Source organism: Hippoglossus hippoglossus, chromosome 6 (genome assembly GCF_009819705.1).
Source record: "Hippoglossus hippoglossus isolate fHipHip1 chromosome 6, fHipHip1.pri, whole genome shotgun sequence".
Lineage (NCBI taxonomy): Eukaryota > Metazoa > Chordata > Actinopteri > Pleuronectiformes > Pleuronectidae > Hippoglossus > Hippoglossus hippoglossus.
The window spans coordinates 1,189,714-1,209,371 of record NC_047156.1 but is presented as its reverse complement, the minus strand read 5'-3'; the positions used below and the strand labels follow the sequence as shown (position 1 = coordinate 1,209,371).

Here is a 19,658-nt window from a genome sequence, read left to right as displayed (position 1 = left end):
GCAGGAGGAGAAGAGAGGGAGGCAGAGAGGAGAAGAGAGGGAGAGAGGAGGAGAAGAGAGGGAGGCAGAAGGAGGCCCCCTACAGGAAGAATAGAGGGAGGGCTGGAGAGAGGGAGGGAGGGAGGGAGGGAGAAGGGAGTAGAGAGAGAGAGAGGGAGGGAGGGAGGAGAAGAGAGGGAGGGAGAAGGAGGCCCCCTACAGGAAGAATAGAGGGAGGGCTGGAGAGAGGGAGGGAGGGAGGGAGGAGGAGAAGAGAGAGGGAGGCAGAGAGGAGAAGAGAGGGAGAGAGGAGGAGAAGAGAGGGAGAGAGAGAGAGAGAGGCAGGAGGAGAAGAGAGGGAGGCAGAGAGGGAGGCAGGAGGAGAAGAGAGAGTGAGGCAGAGAGGGAGGCAGGAGGAGAAGAGAGGGAGGCAGGAGGAGAAGAGAGGGAGGCAGGAGGAGAAGAGAGGGAGGGAGGCAGAGAGGGAGGCAGGAGGAGAAGAGAGGGAGGGAGGCAGAGAGAGAGAGAGACAGAGAGAGAGAGAGGGAGAGAGAGAGAGAGAGAGGGAGGGAGAGAGAGAGAGAGAGGAGAAGAGAGGGAGGGAGAGAGAGAGAGGCAGGAGGAGAAGAGAGGGAGGCAGAGAGGGAGGCAGGAGGAGAAGAGAGAGTGAGGCAGAGAGGGAGGCAGGAGGAGAAGAGAGGGAGGCAGGAGGAGAAGAGAGGGAGGCAGGAGGAGAAGAGAGGGAGGGAGGCAGAGAGGGAGGCAGGAGGAGAAGAGAGGGAGGGAGAGAGAGAGAGAGGGAGAGAGAGGGAGGGAGAGAGAGAGAGAGAGAGAGAGAGAGGGAGAGAGAGAGAGAGAGAGAGGGAGGGAGAGAGAGAGAGAGAGGAGAAGAGAGGGAGGGAGAGAGAAGGAGGAGTAGAGAGAGAGAGAGGGAGGGAGGGAGGAGAAGAGAGGGAGGGAGAAGGAGGCCCCCTACAGGAAGAAGAGAGGGAGGGAGGAGAGAGGGAGGAGTAGAGAGAGAGAGAGGGAGGGAGGGAGGAGAAGAGAGGGAGGGAGAAGGAGGCCCCCTACAGGAAGAATAGAGGGAGGGCTGGAGAGAGGGAGGGAGAGAGGGAGGGAGAGAGGGAGGGAGGAGGAGAAGAGAGAGGGAGGCAGGGAGGGAGGCAGGAGGAGAAGAGAGGGAGGCAGGAGGAGAAGAGAGAGGGAGGCAGAGAGGGAGGCAGGAGGAGAAGAGAGAGGGAGGCAGAGAGGGAGATTTTTGTTCACTTCTTCTGTAAAAAGAACAAGAACTAAATAAGACAACATCTGATCAGCCCTTTCAAAATAAAGCCACAGACTATCACAGTGGAAACAGACAGAAATTAATTTGAATTAATCATAATAACAGGAAAACCATAAGTAGACAAGTTCAAGTAAAAGCCTGACTAAAATGTGTTTTATAAAATGAGGTTAAAGAAACAGCATTTAAAAGTTTTAGTCACTGCAAACTTCAAACTGGACTTTAAGGTCTGATGATAGAATTATAAACTTTATCTATAGAGCACTTTTAAAAATAAAGGTACAAAGTGTTTTAACAGACTAAATGATCAAAGCAACTCAGAGTTTCAATGTTTAGATGTCAAAGGGTCATTAATCAAGAGAAAGAGCAATCACCAGTTTGACACGCCTTTATTTTGAAAGCAAAAGAATCCAACTTCCGCTTATGCTCTATCAAGTTAGAGGTGATTTGTGAAAAGTGAACTCAGCTCTGTTTGTATCTGCTGCTGAAATATTAGAAAAGTATTTTCTTATTATTCATAAACCGATTCATTCATTGTGTCACCGATCATCTGACCTGTGACCTGCAGGCTGAAACATGCAGGAGATAAAGGTTCCACGTGGGATCATCAGGATAAATCTACAATTCAACAAGCTCCAGATGATCTTTAAAACATTTCCAACAAAAACATGGACATTACAGGATGATTTGTTTTCATGACACAGTCGTGTTCAGATAAAAAGATGAATATCTCAAGTTAGGGACAGAAAACTATTTCCACAAACTATTTCTTGAATCCCATAGCAGCCCTGTTGAAGCTGGAAGCCTCCACCCGCCTGCGTCAGTGAAGTTCAGCAGCCGAAGGATTCAGGACGTCCTGGAACGTTTGTGATTGTTGTCATGGAGCTCAGAGTTTTTCTCGCTCTGACAGAAAGTGAAACATTTCTACATTCATCAATCTTCCCAACGTAGAAACCAATAACTTCATTTGTAATCTGGAGCGTTTCCTGTCCAGCAGCCACCTGAACACGGTTTCCTTCATTTGTCTTGTTCAGGGGTTTTCTACAAAACAAGAGAAACGCTTTTAATTCACCTCGTGGAGAAAAATAAAAAAAATAACATTTATTCATTGAAAGATGAAACCTTCCATTTATTCACGAGGAGCCAGAAGTGATGAGTTAAACTCACAGACGCAGCCGTGCTCGTGTCTGTTGTTGGGTTTTATTGCAGTTGAGGTTTTTTCTAGTGTTTACAACAAAAAAAACAGAGCAGATCACAAGCGTCTGAGCGAGAGAGAGCGAGAGAGCAAGAGAGAGCAAGAGCGAGAGTGAGAGCAAGAGCAAGAGAGAGAGTGAGCGAGAGAGACAGAGAGAGAGTGAGAGCGAGAGCAAGAGCAAGAGAGAGAGAGAGAGAGAGAGCGAGAGAGAGCGAGAGAGAGAGCAAGAGAGAGTGAGAGAGAGAGAGAGAGCAAGAGAGAGAGTGAGAGAGAGAGAGCAAGAGAGAGAGAGCAAGAGAGAGAGAGAGAGAGAGAGCGAGAGAGCAAGAGCGAGAGTGAGAGCAAGAGCAAGAGAGAGAGTGAGCGAGAGAGACAGAGAGACAGAGAGAGAGTGAGAGCGAGAGAGAGAGTGAGCGAGAGAGACAGAGAGACAGAGAGAGAGTGAGAGCGAGAGCAAGAGCAAGAGAGAGAGAGCAAGAGAGAGAGAGAGAGAGCGAGAGCGAGTGAGAGAGTGAGAGCAAGAGCAAGAGAGAGAGAGCAAGAGAGAGAGAGAGAGAGCGAGAGCGAGAGAGAGCGAGAGCAAGAGAGAAAGAGAGAGAGAGAGAGAGCAAGAGAGAGAGAGCGAGAGCGAGAGAGAGCAAGAGCAAGAGAGAAAGAGAGAGAGAGCAAGAGCGAGAGAGCAAGAGCAAGAGAGAGAGAGAGAGAGAGAGCGAGAGCGAGAGCAAGAGAGAAAGAGCGAGAGAGCGAGCGACTTCCATCAGTCAATCAGCCCCTGTACATTCACAGTGTCATCACCATCGAACCTCAGCCGCTCGTACCCGGGACTTTTAAAAGCAGCAGGCGCTCTTTGTATAAATCCCTTTTTAAGGATGATTTAAAAATAAAAGTTAATATCATATGTGCGAGCTTAGAATTTGATTAAATTTATTCCTGTTCAGTTCCTCTAAATTACATTCATGAGTAAACACAAGGCAACAACAGGGAGCTAAAATGTTATGGGTCCATGTCGAGTAAATGCCTCCACCCACCTCCACCTCAGAGTTTAACCACCAGAGCTTCCCTGTGAAGCCGTGAGCTTCAGGGAGGCAAGTCCTGGAGCTGCAGGGAAAACGGCCTCCTGCTGAAAGCCTATGAAGTGAGTAGGGGGCTCTGTGCACGTGTGTGCACGTGAGATGTGGGCGATAATGAGCTGGATGATGAGTGAGTCAGTGTCTCTAGATTCTCACTAAAAACTCTCTATACAGCGTTTCACATCATTTCATTAAATACTTCATTTAAAGAAGAGTCCACTGGATCATAAACTGTGTCTCATTTCAGAAGCTGCGTCTGAAGACCTGTCCTCTTTCGAAGGCTCCTTCAAAGGAGCTCTGCTGCTGCGTCCGTCCATCCCACAGGTGGACCCTCCCCACGTCAACATGTCCACAGGTTTAAGACTCCAGCAAGCGACGAGACATCGGATGCTTGAGTATTACAACCAAACAGCAAGAAAAACAGTGTGTGTGTGTGTGTGTGTGTGTGTGTGTGTGTGTGTGTGTGTGTGTGTGTGTGTGTGTGTGTGTGTGTGTGTGTGTGTGTGTGTGTGTGCAGTGTCAGAGAGTCAAACAGTGTGTATCTAATCATTGGTTCACATTGTTGATCGTCTCGGTGCGGAGCTGCGGCGAAGAAGGAGGCAATGATGCGTGAAGTCGCTGCTGTTGCTGAGGGGCCTGGGGAGGGAGGTGGGGGAGGTGAGGCTGGGGGGGAGGCTGGGGGAGGTGAGGCTGGGGGAGGTGAGGCTGGGGGAGGTGAGGCTGGGGGGAAGTCTCCAGGTGGGACTGATGCTGCAGCTGTGGCCTCGGAGCAGCGGCAGCCGCCTTGGCCTCCCTCTTGGGGGTGTTGTTGAGGATGTCCACGCTCCGGCGGCTGGAAGAAATGACATCGGCCACGAACTTGGTGCAATCGGCGCAGATGTCGCGCAGCGTGCAGCCGTGAGCGTAGAGGTGAGGAAACTCCTCCTCCACCGAGCGACGGGACAAAGTCCTCAGGGACCTGCAGGGGGACAGGGAGACGTTTTATTATCTCTATGATGAATGCAGACGTTTAAACCACAGAAAAGATCAGGTGCTTTCAACAGATCCATGGAAGGTGATTGGATGAACCATCTGCACCACTAGAGGGCGCTGACGGCATCTTGTTTTTTTTGGTTAAAAACATATAACTTTTCCATATTGAAATATGAACCCAGCATTCAGATTATTGGCTGTTATTTATTAATTATTGATAATTAATAATTAATTATTGGACTTGATTGACTGTGCAGTTTAGTTCTTGGTCCTAAAGGATGAAATACTGAGATTCGTGATCTGTGGACTTCTCTTCCTCCTTTTATTGTGAAATATCTTGACGGCTGTGACGTTTATTCACACATTCATGTTCTCACGCGCGATGAGCTGAAAATCACGTGCTAAAATTATGTTTGTCCAATTCTAGGGTTCAAATATTTGCAGCAGAGATCATAAAGCCTCCTCCTCCATGTTAGCAAATGGGACATGGACCAAACTTAAAAAAATCAAAGTAGACGTTAAATAAATGTTTGTCAAAGATGTTTCTGTCCTTTCAGGTCGTCCTTATCTCACTGATGTTTGTTCAAGTGTTTATGTTTCTGATCAGTTTGGTTTTAATTAGTTATTTTATTTTTAGAAACGGGCTGAGACGTCATGATTGACAGCTGAGACTGACTCAGGATTGGTCAAACATGTGTATGGGCGGGACCTCGATACCACGGCTCCTCTCCATGATCACTACCCCACAGACTCTGGCTTCAAGGGACATGGCAGCGTCTGTGTCCGAGACGTGTTTGACATCTTTACTGCAACAACTGCTGGAAGCATTTAGCCTCCAGAAGGTCGATCGACCCTGAACCCGACCCTCAGGTTGAGACTGCCCCTGCTGTGGATTCACAGATAAAAACACACACTCACTTATAGACTTGGCTTTTGTGTGCGTGGCTCTTGGGGGTGCTGTGGAATCCCACCGTGTACACAGGGATATGAGCCATCTTCTTCGAGGGAATCTTCATCTGGAGCAAAACAATGAGAAGGACACTGTGTTGAGGTGGGACACGGCAAAGTACTGTCATACAAGTATTTATAGAAGTACAAATAACACATTCAAATACACAAACACTAAAAGACACAGCACTGTCACTTATGAGCAAATAGACACCACAACAATGTTAAACAGCACAACGAGTCACAGCACCCCGACACAACCACACAATAAATAATACACACAAAAGAACCACACAAACCTACAGAGCACAGACCCACACATCCAACATGGCCTGGGCCTGAGGCGAAATCAAAACCAACAAAAGAACAGAAGAAGCGACGTCAACACAAAAACTTCAACTGAAATAAAGCTGTGTTATTAACAAGTGGTAAAATATGGAAATACATTTTACACACGCACGCACGCGCGCGCGCACACACACACACACACACACACACACGTTTTTTGTTATATTTCTTCTTATTGTTATTTGACTTGTTCATTTACATTTTTAGAGTCTGTATCTTAAACAAACTGTCGTCTCCGACCTGTTTGTGATTAAATATGTGACGTCCACTTTAAAATAATAAAATCACTGTAAGAAGAGAGTTTTGCATCATTTGTTTAAAAATGAAGCAGAAAGAGTTTGATGCATTTTCATCACTGATCACATGATATGATGAAGAGGTTTTATTTCTACCTTCGCGCTGCAGCAGCCACAGACGGATCTGAAAGAGACAAAACACTGAATCAATACAGCTGCTCTTCTGCAGGTGGAGGAGGTCAGAGCTGTGGGGTTCCTATAGTGTGAACATGAGAAAGTTTCCTCCTTCTCTCCCTGAGCGTCTGTTCTCTGTGACTCTGCTGAGTGGGTTCCATCTCCTGTGAGAAGAACTGACTGAGAGTCAGCTTCAACTGTCACAACCAGCTGCAGCTGAAGAGTGAAGCTGAACTGAGATCAGTTAAAAACACTCAGGAGTTATTAAAGAGTTTGGTGGATTTGTTACAGCAGCAGCTCTTCTGGTTCAGGAAGCAGAGGATCATGGGTAATATCCAGTGTTCAGCTTGAACAAACATGAAGTAACATTTAAAGAAAAATGTGACGTGAGGATGAAGCAAAGTTTTCTCTGATACCTTTTACACAGGAGGCACGTAGACGGCCACGAGAAGAGAGGGAACTTGACTCTGCAGCAGCAGCAGACCTGAGACACACACACACACACACACACACACAGAGAGAGACACACACACAGACACACACACAGTTAGTCAGTGTGACGTCAGCTCAGTGGGACGCAGCAGAGGGTGGAGCTCCTCCGTCACCTTGCCTCTCCTCAGGTTGTTGTAAAGCTCTTTGCTCGGAAGGAACTTCTCCATCTCCGCTTTGACGAGCACTCGGCGCACGTTGATGACCTCGTCCACGGTGAGAGCGAGACTCTCCACCGGGTGACTGAACTCCTCCTGGACACAGAGACACCAGTCATCTGATTTCAGTGGTTTAACACTTCATCATCTCAACGAGGCATCGTGGGGATTCTTACAACGCACATACGGGTTTTAAATGTCAGGGTCTTGACCTTATGTTATGATTTGATGCTTAAAATGAAACCTTTTATTTTAGATCATTCAGTTTTTCTCATGGATTTTGTGAAGCACTTTGTAACCTTGCTCAGATCAGTTGGTTTGATTTGAATTCATAAAGTAATAAGTTATGAATAATATAATATGGATTTTATATGATGTGCAAAACCTGCAAAAAAACAATAAGAGCAAACAACACTCACACTTTTACCTTCTTATATAAAATCGTCTCTAACTGACAAACTGTTGATTTGTGATGGAACCAGGTTGAAATAATTTCACTTCACAAGAGAAATAGTTTCTCCTGTTTTAAGAAAATGTGACTTTTAGGATTTTGGGACCATTAAGACTGAAACTGACTCGATGAATTTGTTTTCCTCACCATCCACTGGTGCTCGTCTGCAGCTCTGGAGCGGGACCTCGCCTCGGAGGCCTCCGTGGTCTCGTCCACCGAGCTCAGAGACAGACGGGCCGGGGAGGACGGCGCCCAGCTGTGACCCGGGAAGGATGCTGGGGTGGGAAAGGAGGAAGAGAGAGAGAAGTAAACAGGACTGAATCCACTGAGGACGACGTTAGAGAGAGAGTGAGAGAAAGTTCATGAATTACACATCGGCCTCCTTCGTTTAGCTTCCTCTCAGATCTCAGCCCTGCACAGTGGACGACACTGTCATGTTTTATTAATCTCAGCAGAGGGATTTCAGCCCCTCGGGTGAAGCTCCGGTCCCAGTGAGACGGTCGGGGGTCTGGAGCTGAAACTCTGATCCCTCACACGAAGGTGTCAATGTGGCTCTAATGGAAAGTAAACAGGCCGGTAAACATCCCTGGATCATTTGGATCAGCTGAGGCCTCCTCACACTCTCACAGTGAAGGCTCCAGCGCCCCCTGTTGGCAGAGTCGCATACTACAGATCAGAGGAAGCCAATAATAAAAGGTCCAAGTGGAATTTAGTGAATTAAACTGATGTTACAACATCGACGGTATATGAGGACGTGCACCGTGATGCCGAAACCGAGATGTGTCTTTGTTTTGTTGCCTAAACTCCACCAGATGACTTTCTTTACGTCACATGTGTCAACACACAGAACAATATATTGACGGTGCATTAAATGAGCCTGAATACACTGCGGAGGAAGAGGCGGCACCAGGTCGGGATCCATATCATGTTCATATCCATAAATATATTCATACAACTTTCACTCCATGATTTTCCGCCTGGTCATCCACCCCCCTGCAGGCACTCTATGCCCCCCCACCAGGTGGAGAGCCGGTGGTCTGTGCAGCAGCGTGGATCAGCTTGCAGCCACTTACAGATGGAGAATGGATTGAAGTGGAGATCGTTGGACGCTGCTAATGGCCGTCACACACATAACCTCCACCCTGTGGTTTACTTGCAGCTCACAGTTCAAACCCATTAGCCTCCACCCTCCTTCCCTCAGTTTGACTTTATCAGCACATCTTTATATTTGATTAGAATCCATCCCAACTCTCCCCGTCAGCGCCGCTGCGATCTCAGCACAGGGCCCGGACACAGCTCTTGTTTCAGTGAGCTAACGAGGTTACTGTTCGCAGGATAACTGAGGACAGACGGTCTTTACATATGACTGGAATTACGAGAGGGAAATAAAGAACTTGTGTCAGAAGAAGGAAGTCGTTGTTTCGTCTTCATCGTTTAGTTATTTAACCAGTTTCCCTTGAGGCAGAAGAACTGGAACCTTAAAAATCTTCCCTCTAAATAAATGTAAAACTATCAAAACCTTCAGCTCATTAAAAAATGAATGAGGATAAATACAGAAACCACAGAGTGAGTGTTTCTCCCTCTGTGGGACGAGGATTGAAATGCAGCCGGTGTGAACAGAGTCGTTTGTTATTTGTCCTTCAGTCGAACACGAGACTCCGACCAATGAGCTGCAGCGGTTTGTCAACATCAGTTCATGAAACTGCAGAAAGTCCATAAAGAAACAGTTCATGTCCAACTGTCCAAATTGAGCTTGAAGGGTTTCAGTGTAAATACTGCCCCCATGTGGTCATTCATGATACAGTCCTGTATAAAACTGTTTCTTTGAATCTTTGTGATGTGCAGCTTCAGAAGCTCTGATCTCTCCGCTCTCCGAGCCAACGTTTCCATACTGACCTCTGAAGTAAGGAGGTGGTCCGCCGCTGGTCAGCGTCCGGGACCGCGGCCTCTGGCCCCTCAGCCTGACCCCCCCGTCCTGCTGGGCCGACTCGGAGAGCGAAGGAAGCATCTCTCCACGGAGCAAGGCCAGGTCGTGCTCGGAGAAGGAACGATCCCGTTTCAGAGGCGTGGGGGAGCTCTCCACCCGCTTCAGCTCGCTGCTGTCTGGGGACTCCTCCTCCTGTGGTGAGGACGAATGAGGAACAGGATGGAGGAAAAGGATGGAGGAGGAGGACGAGGGTGCAGGAGGAGGAGAACAGAGGAGGAGAGGGATGGAGTAGGAATAAGGTGGAGGAAGAAGAGGGTTGATGAGGAAGATGGAGGAGGAAGAAGGTGGAGGAGGAAGAAGGTGGAGGAGGAAGTGGGTGGAGGAGGGAGAGGATGGCAGAGGAAGAGGGAAAGTGAAGGAGCAGCATTAGGAGGGTTTGGAGGTGACGGAGGAAAATAAAGAGGAGATAAAGTGACTGAAGCGTAGCCTCACCTCTGATATGTTCATCTCCTCCATCTCTGCCAGCGTCGGGGCCTTGAGCAGGATGCGAGGGCGGGACGGGGCCCGGGGCCCCGAGTCCGACACAGACAGGTCGATGCATGAAGTAGATTTGACGCTGCAGGGACAAGTCTGAGCGAGACAGGGCAGAGAGCCGAAAGCTGCAGGGAGAGAAACACACAGAAAACAGTGATTCAACACGTCGACATCATTAACACTCATTTTAGAAACGAGTGTAATAACTGAACTACAAGACAAACAGATTATCTCACGATGCTTTTCCTCTTTTAATCACCCAAACTAGAAAACAGCTGCTACAAGGACTCACGGGAAACACCAGCAGGTTGGATTGAACCTTAAGTTCACTAAGTTGTTCAGGCTGCATGATAATATTTCTCAGAATTAACATTCAGGTCGGATTCCTTGTTTTTACACCGAGCGACTTCTCACTGACCTTGATCTGTTAACAACGGGTCAATATTCATGAAATGTTAAACCACCTCCACATGAGCTGGAGCTTGAAATAGAAAACTATCAGGTGCATTGTGACCCTGACAGAGCGCAGACGAGAGCGTCATTATCTAGAGTGTGTGTCCACGCTGCTGGAGAGTCCCATGTGTGTCCTGCTCAGCAGAGTGAGGCAGGGACAGAAGGTCGTGATGAGACACGTGAAGTGAAACTGTGCTCACATCAACAAATGTTTACAAATGTCATATGTGACCATTTTATTATTTAAGTACGTTTGTGTCCGTGTGGTAGAAACTGAAACGCTCCACAGGTCAAGTGGAAAAAAATCATTAAATTAGAATTTAGTCTTTAATGACACAAGCATTTCTTGTTGTGAATCTTTTCCAGAGTTAGAATTACCACCATGTGCTCGTATGTCTCCGTCAACCGGTGAAGTTTCAGTCTACATACATTATTATTCTGACTGATATGACGTCACTCTGACCTTTGAAATCTGATCAGTTCAAACTGAGTCCAAGGGACAACTGCTCAAAATACGAAGACATTTCCAAAAGACATATTGAGAAATCATGTTCAAGAGGCCAAACACATGGCCACTGTGACCTTGACCTCACAAGAAAGGGACGGATGGACAACACAAACGCATAATGCCTCCGGCCACTAGGTGTCGCCGCTGAGGAGGCGTATAATTAGCAGATTTATGATGTTTTTCATTCTTAAATATGTCATGTGACTCTCAGGTGCACTCTGCGTATCGTGGGGTAAAAAGAAAAAGCAGTGAAAGATATTGGTTTTACGTCTGGAGCTGGGCGGGTCCACGGGCCGGAGCTTCCTCTCCTGCTTGATCCCAGCCAGGACCCGGTCATGGAGGGACGGCTGCTGCAGGGGAGGGGGGGGGAGGCTGCGCTCCATGACCTTATAGAAGAAATAATCACAACACAAGACTATAGAGACAGAAGCTGACTTGGATCTGAGGGTTTTAACGGAGCCGAGTGTCGTCTGCATCAAAACGGTAAAAAGCATCGAGACTTTAAACGACGAGGCCGAGAGGCAACAGAAGAAGACCGAGGACGGAACTTCGATGTCACGGCTCCACGATCACTGCTGCAAAGACTCGAACTGACGCCACCTGGTTAAGATGGCAGCGTTTGTATCCAAGATGCTTTGGCTTCATGTTTATACAGTGAGAGACGTGTCGTCCATCTTTATCTGCAGTCATAGATCATCTTTATATACAGTGTATGACTGGAGACAATAGTCATTTTAAAGTTTAAGTCTAAACCTAAAGTTGAACAAAACCTGGACTTTAATAACAATCAACTATTAATGTGTTTGCTTGTGATCATTAGTCTCATGTAGCGTGGTTCGATTCCCTCTGAGGTGTTTTCAGACTCACTGGTTTGAGTGGAGGTCTCGACCTGATGAAATCCAGGATCAGCTCATGTGCATTTCTCTTCACTGTGGTGGGAATGTCACCGTCCACCTGGCAACACAACAAACACACAACCCACACGTTACACGGTGTCACACCATGTCAGAGAATCCCACTGAGCCGCAGGGAGGGGCTAAAAGATGAACCGGTTAGATTTCAGGGGTAAAAGGTCAAAGGTCCCAGGGGGAGGAAACCCACCACAGGGCAGCGACTCCACTTCTAAATGTGTCTGACACTCGAATGCTTGATTCCTTTGAGCTCAGGACTCGTCGCTCACCATGATTTTACGCAGCTGGAACCTTCGCGCTCGTATGTCCTGCATCAGCATCTCGAAGGGCGTGAGGCTGAACTCTGTGGGCAGCGGGTTGAACGGCTGCTCCTGCACCTTCTTCAGCTTCACCCCCTGTCTGAGATCCTTCATCAGCTGCACCCACAGACGGGCCTGCGAGGGAAAACAACCACAGTCACTTCAACACACACTCAGACGTGTCTGCAGGCGTCACCGTGACGACCCACGGGCTCGTCTCACCCAGTCTCTGTTCTTCAGGGCGTCCAGCTCGGCCGTCGACCGATCTTCCAGAGCTTCCTCTGTTGTGATCTTCTTCAGCATCTAAGCAACAAACAGGAAACACATTTGTTTTACCCACAAACAGTAACGATGCTCACACTGAACTCAACTTATTATCATTTCAAATCCTTCTGATGACCAACGTTCGGATTACGTCTGGTTTATATGAGCATTTCTTTAATGATGATACAAAGACCAAAGTGTCAGATAACAAATCCCCTTCTGAAGAAAACTGTGTGAGTGACTGCAGGTTGGTTTAAAGGAAAACGAGAGTTTATCATAACTTGGGTTAGTTATGAAAACTGCCCCGAACAACCCGAGGTCAGATGATCTGGTAAATAAATGATAGTTTTATGAAGATAAAACAGGAAGCACTAATAATTCTGTTCATTTCCAAACCGGAGGAAGCAGCAGTTAGCCAGTGAGCTCTGCTCTGAAAGTCCTCTGAAGTAGTTTCCTGCGTTTATTCCCTAAATATTCTGAATGAGTTTGATGTAAAAGTGATGTGAACACTGAGGGAATCGAACTCACATCCTTGGCGTCTCTGATCTTGGTGAGGAAGGTCTGCAGCTCCAGGGTCTCTAGGAACAGAGCCCTGCACACAGCCTGATAGTGCTCTGGAGCCAGGCTGGGATTGGACAGCCGGGACGCACATCTCGCCATCACCTGGCGGAACGTACGTACCGGCCTTATCGCCCCCCCCTTCTCCTCCTCCTCCTCCTCTTCCTCCTCCTGTCCGCTGTACCCCTCATCTGTCGTTCCGTTTCCGGCGATGCTGTCTCCCTCTTCGCCCTGGTCCTCGCCGGCCATGCGCTCGATGAGGCGCTCCAGCTGTGGACTGAGCTCCCGCTCCTCGCTGTCGTCCAGGCCCCAGTCCAGAGCTCTGTAGATGGCCACGCCCAGCGACTGCACCACCTGGAGGAGACGCATCAAGTTCGGCCAGTTCACTGACAAATTCACGTCTCTACATTTCATTTCTCAAAGTGTGAATATGTTCAAATTAAGGTCAACAGGTCTTAAAACAGCTGAAGCCTAAAGTTTACTCCTTCCACCAATCGGTTGTGTGTTTGTCTGTGAGGTCACTGGACTTTACCTTCTCAATGACTTTCCACTAAACTAGGAGGAGGGATCATTCTGGGTCAGGACAGAACCCACTGAAGTTTGGTGCAGATCCAGGATTTTCTAGCTTTCTTTAACATTGTGAGGTTTTTCAACATTTCCCTTGAGAATAATTCATGAATCTTAATGAAGAGAATCACGTGTGAGGTCTGATGTTTATGAGCGTGTGTGATTCGGTGCAGATCCAAATATAAATCTGAATTTAAATGTGGTTTCATAGGGAGACGATCGGGCCTCGGTGGACGTTCTTCAGTCAGATGAACGAGGCTCTGTGTGTCTTGTTGTGTCACCTGTCGCTCTGCAGTCGGTGACCGAGGAGGTTCGTCAGAGTCGTCTGAGGAAACACAGAAAGAGAAAAACTTATCATTTCCTGACACACTTCATATTTACTACGTTGGATTTTAAATGATATTTCTGCTAAAACTAGTTAATCGCTAAACTCAAGTGAATTCACTTTGGTTTGGGCTTCACAATAATTCACAAACAAAGAGAAATACAAAGAAAATGAGGAAAACAAATTGATATCAAATACACAGAATAATAAAAAGGTTACAGACTACATGTGCAATGATAAAAGTCTGTGTTTATATAAAATAAAAACCAAATGAACACAGTTCTATATATTCTCCTCAGTTCTGTCTTGTTATTTTTTCATATTTGAAATTTTAAGTTTTTTTTTATGTTGTACAAAATCAATCAGCTTAATTATTTTAGTGTAGTTTAGGGATTTTGAGTTGGTCTTGTTTTATATTTTTTGTAAAACGTTAATTTCTTATCTGTCTTATCTTATCCTGTGAAAGCAGTAAGAGTGTAAATTATTTTTTATTTTTACGTATTTCATTAAATTCCTTTTATTATGTTATATTTATTATGTTAACTTCTGTGACTTTTCTAAACTTGAATCCATATTTTAAGTTTGAATTAAACAGGTTTCATCTTTACGTGGAATATGCTTCTCTGATTTTAATAACTCCTTCAAAATAAAGCTGGGACTCAGAAACGACTTGAATTGGTCATTAAATCAAACATGTTACTCCATATGTCCCACAGTGTAGCAGAAGGGTGTGTGTGTGTGTGTGTGTGTGTGTGTGTGTGTCTGTGTGTGTGTAACAGTAAAAGAGCTCTCTCTCCCAGCTCAGATGTCGGTAACGACACCCGAGAGGCCTGAAACTCCTCGATCAGCAGCTTTCACTGCGGAGAAACAGGAGAAGGGACGAGAGGACGAGAGGACGGAGACAAAGACGGAGAACAACAAGGGAATAAAAGAAGAAGAGAATATGTTGGAAAGAGAGAGAGAGAGAGATAACAGAGCGATGAGAGCATGGGTGTGGTGATGGGGGGGGGGGGGGGGGGGGGGCAACAGCAGCCTCTCCTGTCAATAACGCTGAGACTCCGACCTAAACACAGCATCACTCTGTTCCCTGAGAGAACAGAAGCTGCCTCCATCAACAAAAAGCTGCAACTGACACTGAGGGGGGAGGAGAAGACACACACACACACACACACACACACACACACACACACACACACACACACACACACACACACACACACACACACACACACACGAGATGATAACATGAACTCCTGCAAACCGGCCTGACAGGTTCAAATAATACACATCTGAGGTCAGAGCGTGACACCAGCGATTCTCCCGCCAGTTTCCCACGGCTCTGTAAACACCTCGAGCTTAGATCCAGGAGGACACTTTGAACCAGAGAGTCACAGACGACTGGGTCCTCACCTCGAGGACATCACAGACATGAAGCTCTTCACAGACGTGTCTCAGTTTCCTGATATGACAACATGTATTTTACACACTACACCAAGAAGAAAGAAGTGCTTTTACTTATTTATATCACATAAAAAGTCTTCATCTTAATGTTCATTTATGCTGAAAGTGAGAGACTTATATAGAAACAGATTTCTGTCTGTCGCTGCTTTCGCTCTGTCCCTATTCACGTCTTCAGAAACCTACGGATGCTAAACTGACAAAACGGAGCAGTACCACCGGAAACATGGGGGGGGGGCAGTGTCTCCAAAAGTTAAAGCCAGACGACCTATTTAGAGGAGATGAATAACTAAGTAAAGAGGGAGGACATTGCAGCTCCCAAAAGTGAAGCCAAAGTGCCTCGATCGCCCCCTGGTGGCTGTTCATAAACCCCACCTCCTCCAGGTTAGCAGATCAGACACAAAACTTAAGAAAGCATTTGTCAACATGTGTAATGGCGGGATCTCTCAACCATGGCTCCACCCCCTGATCTATATGGCCCCACCCCCTGATCTATACAGCCCCACCCCCTGGTCTATATGGCTCCACCCCCTGATATATATGGCCCCACCCCCTGGTATATATGGCTCCACCCCCTGATCTATATGGCCCCACCCCCTGGTCTATATGGCCCCACCCCTGGTCTATACGGCTCCACCCCCTGATCTATACGGCTCCACCCCCTGATCTATACGGCTCCACCCCCTGGTCTATATGGCCCCACCCCCTGATCTATACGGCTCCACCCCCTGGTCTATATGGCTCCACCCCCTGATCTATACGGCTCAGACTCTGAAAGATGGCAGAGTTCGTGTTCAGGATATCGTGGCTCCACTTGTGGATAGTGGGAGGAAGAGGAGTCGTGTCGTCCATCTTTATTTACACTCTACGTTGTGGAGTAAATTTTGTGTAGAGGAGCAAAGTTTCCATGTCTATGTTCTCTATAAGTTAGAGGTTCAGTCTGGATACAAATCTATTTTTCAATTAAGTTTGGCCTGAAGTTGTTTCTCTGTTGAATAAATTCAACCGTGTCTATTGCAGAAAAAAAGTTTGACGTGTTTCAGAAATCTGCAACTTCTGACACTGAGGGAAAATAATATGATGGGATTATTCCAGCAGCGGGATTCAGCCTCGTCAGATTCTTTCTGTCTGAAGGACGAGCGGCTCGTCACCGAAACAGCTGAAGTCAGTGATGTCAGCAAACTGAACTGATGTTGACCAACAGGGAGGGAGCGTCTGTCCTGTTCCAGAGACTAAACAAAGAGACACGTGTGTGTGTTTAACTGTGTGAGTCAGGCCGATACATCAGGTGTGTGCTCACATTAAAATACTGTGGAATCCAGCTAATACCTGGATTCACATTTACTTCCTCCACCTCTGCAGAATCTCAGACAACCAGAGGAGGTTCAGATTTCCAGGCTGATGTTACTGAACTCTCACACTCCCAGGTCGGAGGAGAAAGGTGGAAACGCTCAGTGAGAATGTCTTTTTAAAGCAGTTTGGAGACGAGAGTCCTTTCGCTCATGATTGGATCTAAATGCCACCTGAGTGCGTGTGTTTATTTGAACGGAGCACGGCCATTGGACGTCATCAGACCAGACGAGGCCTGTGAATGGACGGTTTTATCCTCCATGGTGCTGTTATGTGAGGCTGATGCAACAGCTCAGCCTGAGTCGACATTAAAATTTAACAGAATGTTTTTTATAACTGTGCATGAAGGAGGTTGTGCTGTGAGGGTTTTACATTTAAAGAGAATCAATCCAGCTGCTGGAGTCATGAGGAAACTCGTCACTGAGCAGGTTTGGTTTTCACTCAACTCGGTGGAAGGAACTTTGTGTCAAGGAAGAACTTGTGGATCTGGATCAGGAAGCAGATCCAAGCATTTCTTTAATCACTTTCTCTAACACTGGGAGAGTTGTTGTAATGTTGTAATCTGCATTAAATAAGAAAGCATCCAACACCAGCACGATGTGTCGACTTAGAGAAAACGAGCGTGTGACTCTGTTGAGCCGGAGGAGGGATTTTCACCTGCGCTTCCATTCGCACTGTGTTGACTCAGGGATCGTCCATGAGGATGAAGGACTAAAGATCCACCTCTCCAGGACCTGAAGACGTTCCTGTGTCCGTCCTGTCGTCCCTCTGGGGAACCAGTGGATTTATAATCACTTTGATAAAAGTGAGTAGAATAAAAAGGAGGATTATCACTAGAATCTCACTACTCTTACCTTTCACTGTGTGAACCGTAAATAAAGTATATGGGATTATAGCTAATATTTGGGTCCCTGGGAATTTAAAAGTCAAAACATAAAGTTTAACAAAGCATGGAGTTCTTAATTACTTAATAAAAAGCTTTTAAGAAACATTGACTCTAACATGTTCACTGCAGATAAACCAGGTAGGATGAACTCAAAGTTTTCTAACATCCAGCGCACCAACAATAAAAAGTGAGTCAGTGATGATGAAGTAGCTCCGCAACTCTACGAGAACATTTAATCTATCGAGCACTTTTCAAATGTTTTAATTCATCAATTGGAATCTGGAACATCTTTTTTCATTCCAGAGGTTAAATCATTTTTTCACTTGTGGTTTTTGATATGTATTCGTCCTTCTCTCGACTCTTGGCAGAAGGAAACTCAGATACACTAATGGCTGCACGATGACACAACAAAACGAGTACACAACACGACCTCTGAGAGGGTTTCTGTGGAGGCACTTAAATATAAATAACACCCTGTGATTAGTCCAGACTCTGGGGACAATAGGTGAAAAAGTTTATGAAACAAAGGCTTTGTGGTTTGTTGGATTTATGCTCCGTTGATATAAAAGGAGTACACATGTGTATAGTTGACACATGAACACACCTTGTGTTAATCTCAGGTTTGATCTGAAGTGGCCTCTGTGCTGTGTCAGACTCCTGGAGCAGGTTCCTTGGGCCCAGCCCTCAGTGAGCTCATAAAGATTCTGATATTATGCAGGTGGAGGCTGAACTCAGCGGCACAAACAACCAGAGGACTGCGTAAAATCCTCCCAGCCACACTTTGAAGTCTCCTAAACAGTCCTGGAGAGAGGGGGGGGGGGGGGGGGGGACGCTGGAGTGAAGCAATGAATTATTAACCATGTACTGGTATAATACGAGTCATCCTTGTTGGCATCGATGGTGCAACAGAACACAGGCGGGCTGCTCGGGTGCGACGGCAGCGCAGGGCTCTGTGAGATGATCCAGGGATCTAGTGGAAGGTCGGTTGTTGCAGGGATGCTTGTTTTGAACGGGACAGGACGAACAGCATGTTCCCAAGCTCCAGATACTGGAATACTGAAGTCAGCTTTGTGTTGGAGATTCAACAGACACTCCAGCTTTCATTCATTTAGGGACCGTCAATAAAGTCCTGCTTGAACAGGAGATAACTGCATTGTTTTTATTAGCGGCCATATCACGTGACCCAAACCAAACCTTGTTGCTTTTATTGTTTGTCGCTGTTAAACTATAAAACAATAAATCACTGACTGCGAGTTAGACAGCGTGAAGGAGCTTTTTCACAAGTTCTGATCTACTCGTCCGTCTCCTACGAACCGGTTCCGTGAAACGGAGGAGTGAAGCATTTCTTTTTTTTTTTCACATGACAGGTCAACTTTTCCAGATTCTGATTAACAACCGACACAATCTTCAGACCCAAGGTCACAACTTTTTCAAAATAAAAGCTCTGCAAAACCTTGTGCTTTTACTTTGTAGACAAATCACCACAGAGAATGTTGTTGTTATGACGAAGATCAGCACCTGTAATATTAGTGCTGGGGGGGGGGGGGGGGGGGGGGTTAACCGTGTTATCCCAGGACACAGAAGAAGACACGTTCGACTCATGCTTCAGAATGTTCAGTCCCCCACTCACTGCAACGCACTGTTCATGTTTATGAAGATTTATCAAAAGTGAACATATCACGTGTCCAAATTCAACACTGCACTTCAACCAGCAACACACACGTGAAGTGCCTATAACAATAAAGGTTCATGACATGTATGAGACACACACAGACGCACACACAGACGTACAGACACACACACACACACACACGCAGACACAGACTTTTATGGACTTAATAAGCAGAAGAAGATGAACTAGACGCTGAAATCCAACACTGTCCAATTGGTCTATTAGTCAAGTGTAATAAAAGTAAGAATTTGTTGACGGTCCCTGAGTGAATCCTGTCCATCCTGTCCATGTCCAACATAAAGCCAACTTCACCTCCAGTGCTAAAGTTCACTGGAGGAAAACACCAGGAACAGTTTGATTAAGTCTGAATTTTAGCCATAAACATTCGGATTCGTGGATTTTAATTTACGCCGAATTGAAAAGCGGCTCCTGGTCTTTAAAAAACTGTGTCTGGTTAAACTGTAACGTTAACTAACTTTAAACGGCACAAACTTTGTGTTACAATTCACTTTGTTCCTAACGGAGCGTCGGAGAGGGAGAACCAGGGCTCCGCTGTCTTACCGTGGACCCGGGGCTCCCGCTGTAAGCACACGGTTCCGTCCCGGTGCAGGAGGATGGAGGACGGCTCCTTCCCGCGGCCGGGGCCG

General features: G+C 46.6%; 1 protein-coding gene across 1 annotated transcript in view; it reads right to left on the bottom strand.

Annotated features, from left to right (window-relative positions):
* Positions 1-3,955: 3,955 nt before the first annotated feature.
* The window catches only part of spire2 (spire-type actin nucleation factor 2), a 16,032-nt gene continuing 329 nt past the window's right edge, over positions 3,956-19,658 (bottom strand). The window contains exons 1-15 of the mRNA XM_034589265.1: positions 19,573-19,658; positions 13,602-13,645; positions 12,724-13,107; positions 12,154-12,234; positions 11,902-12,066; positions 11,589-11,675; positions 10,990-11,107; positions 9,719-9,885; positions 9,196-9,418; positions 7,447-7,574; positions 6,807-6,944; positions 6,618-6,685; positions 6,184-6,211; positions 5,414-5,511; positions 3,956-4,481 (exon numbers count right to left, since the gene is read on the bottom strand). The exon at positions 19,573-19,658 is cut by the window's right edge and continues 329 nt beyond it. Coding sequence (XP_034445156.1) covers positions 4,070-4,481; positions 5,414-5,511; positions 6,184-6,211; positions 6,618-6,685; positions 6,807-6,944; positions 7,447-7,574; positions 9,196-9,418; positions 9,719-9,885; positions 10,990-11,107; positions 11,589-11,675; positions 11,902-12,066; positions 12,154-12,234; positions 12,724-13,107; positions 13,602-13,645; positions 19,573-19,658 — 2,227 coding nt within the window. The 3' untranslated portion in view covers positions 3,956-4,069. The remainder of the gene's footprint in view (positions 4,482-5,413; positions 5,512-6,183; positions 6,212-6,617; positions 6,686-6,806; positions 6,945-7,446; positions 7,575-9,195; positions 9,419-9,718; positions 9,886-10,989; positions 11,108-11,588; positions 11,676-11,901; positions 12,067-12,153; positions 12,235-12,723; positions 13,108-13,601; positions 13,646-19,572) is intronic.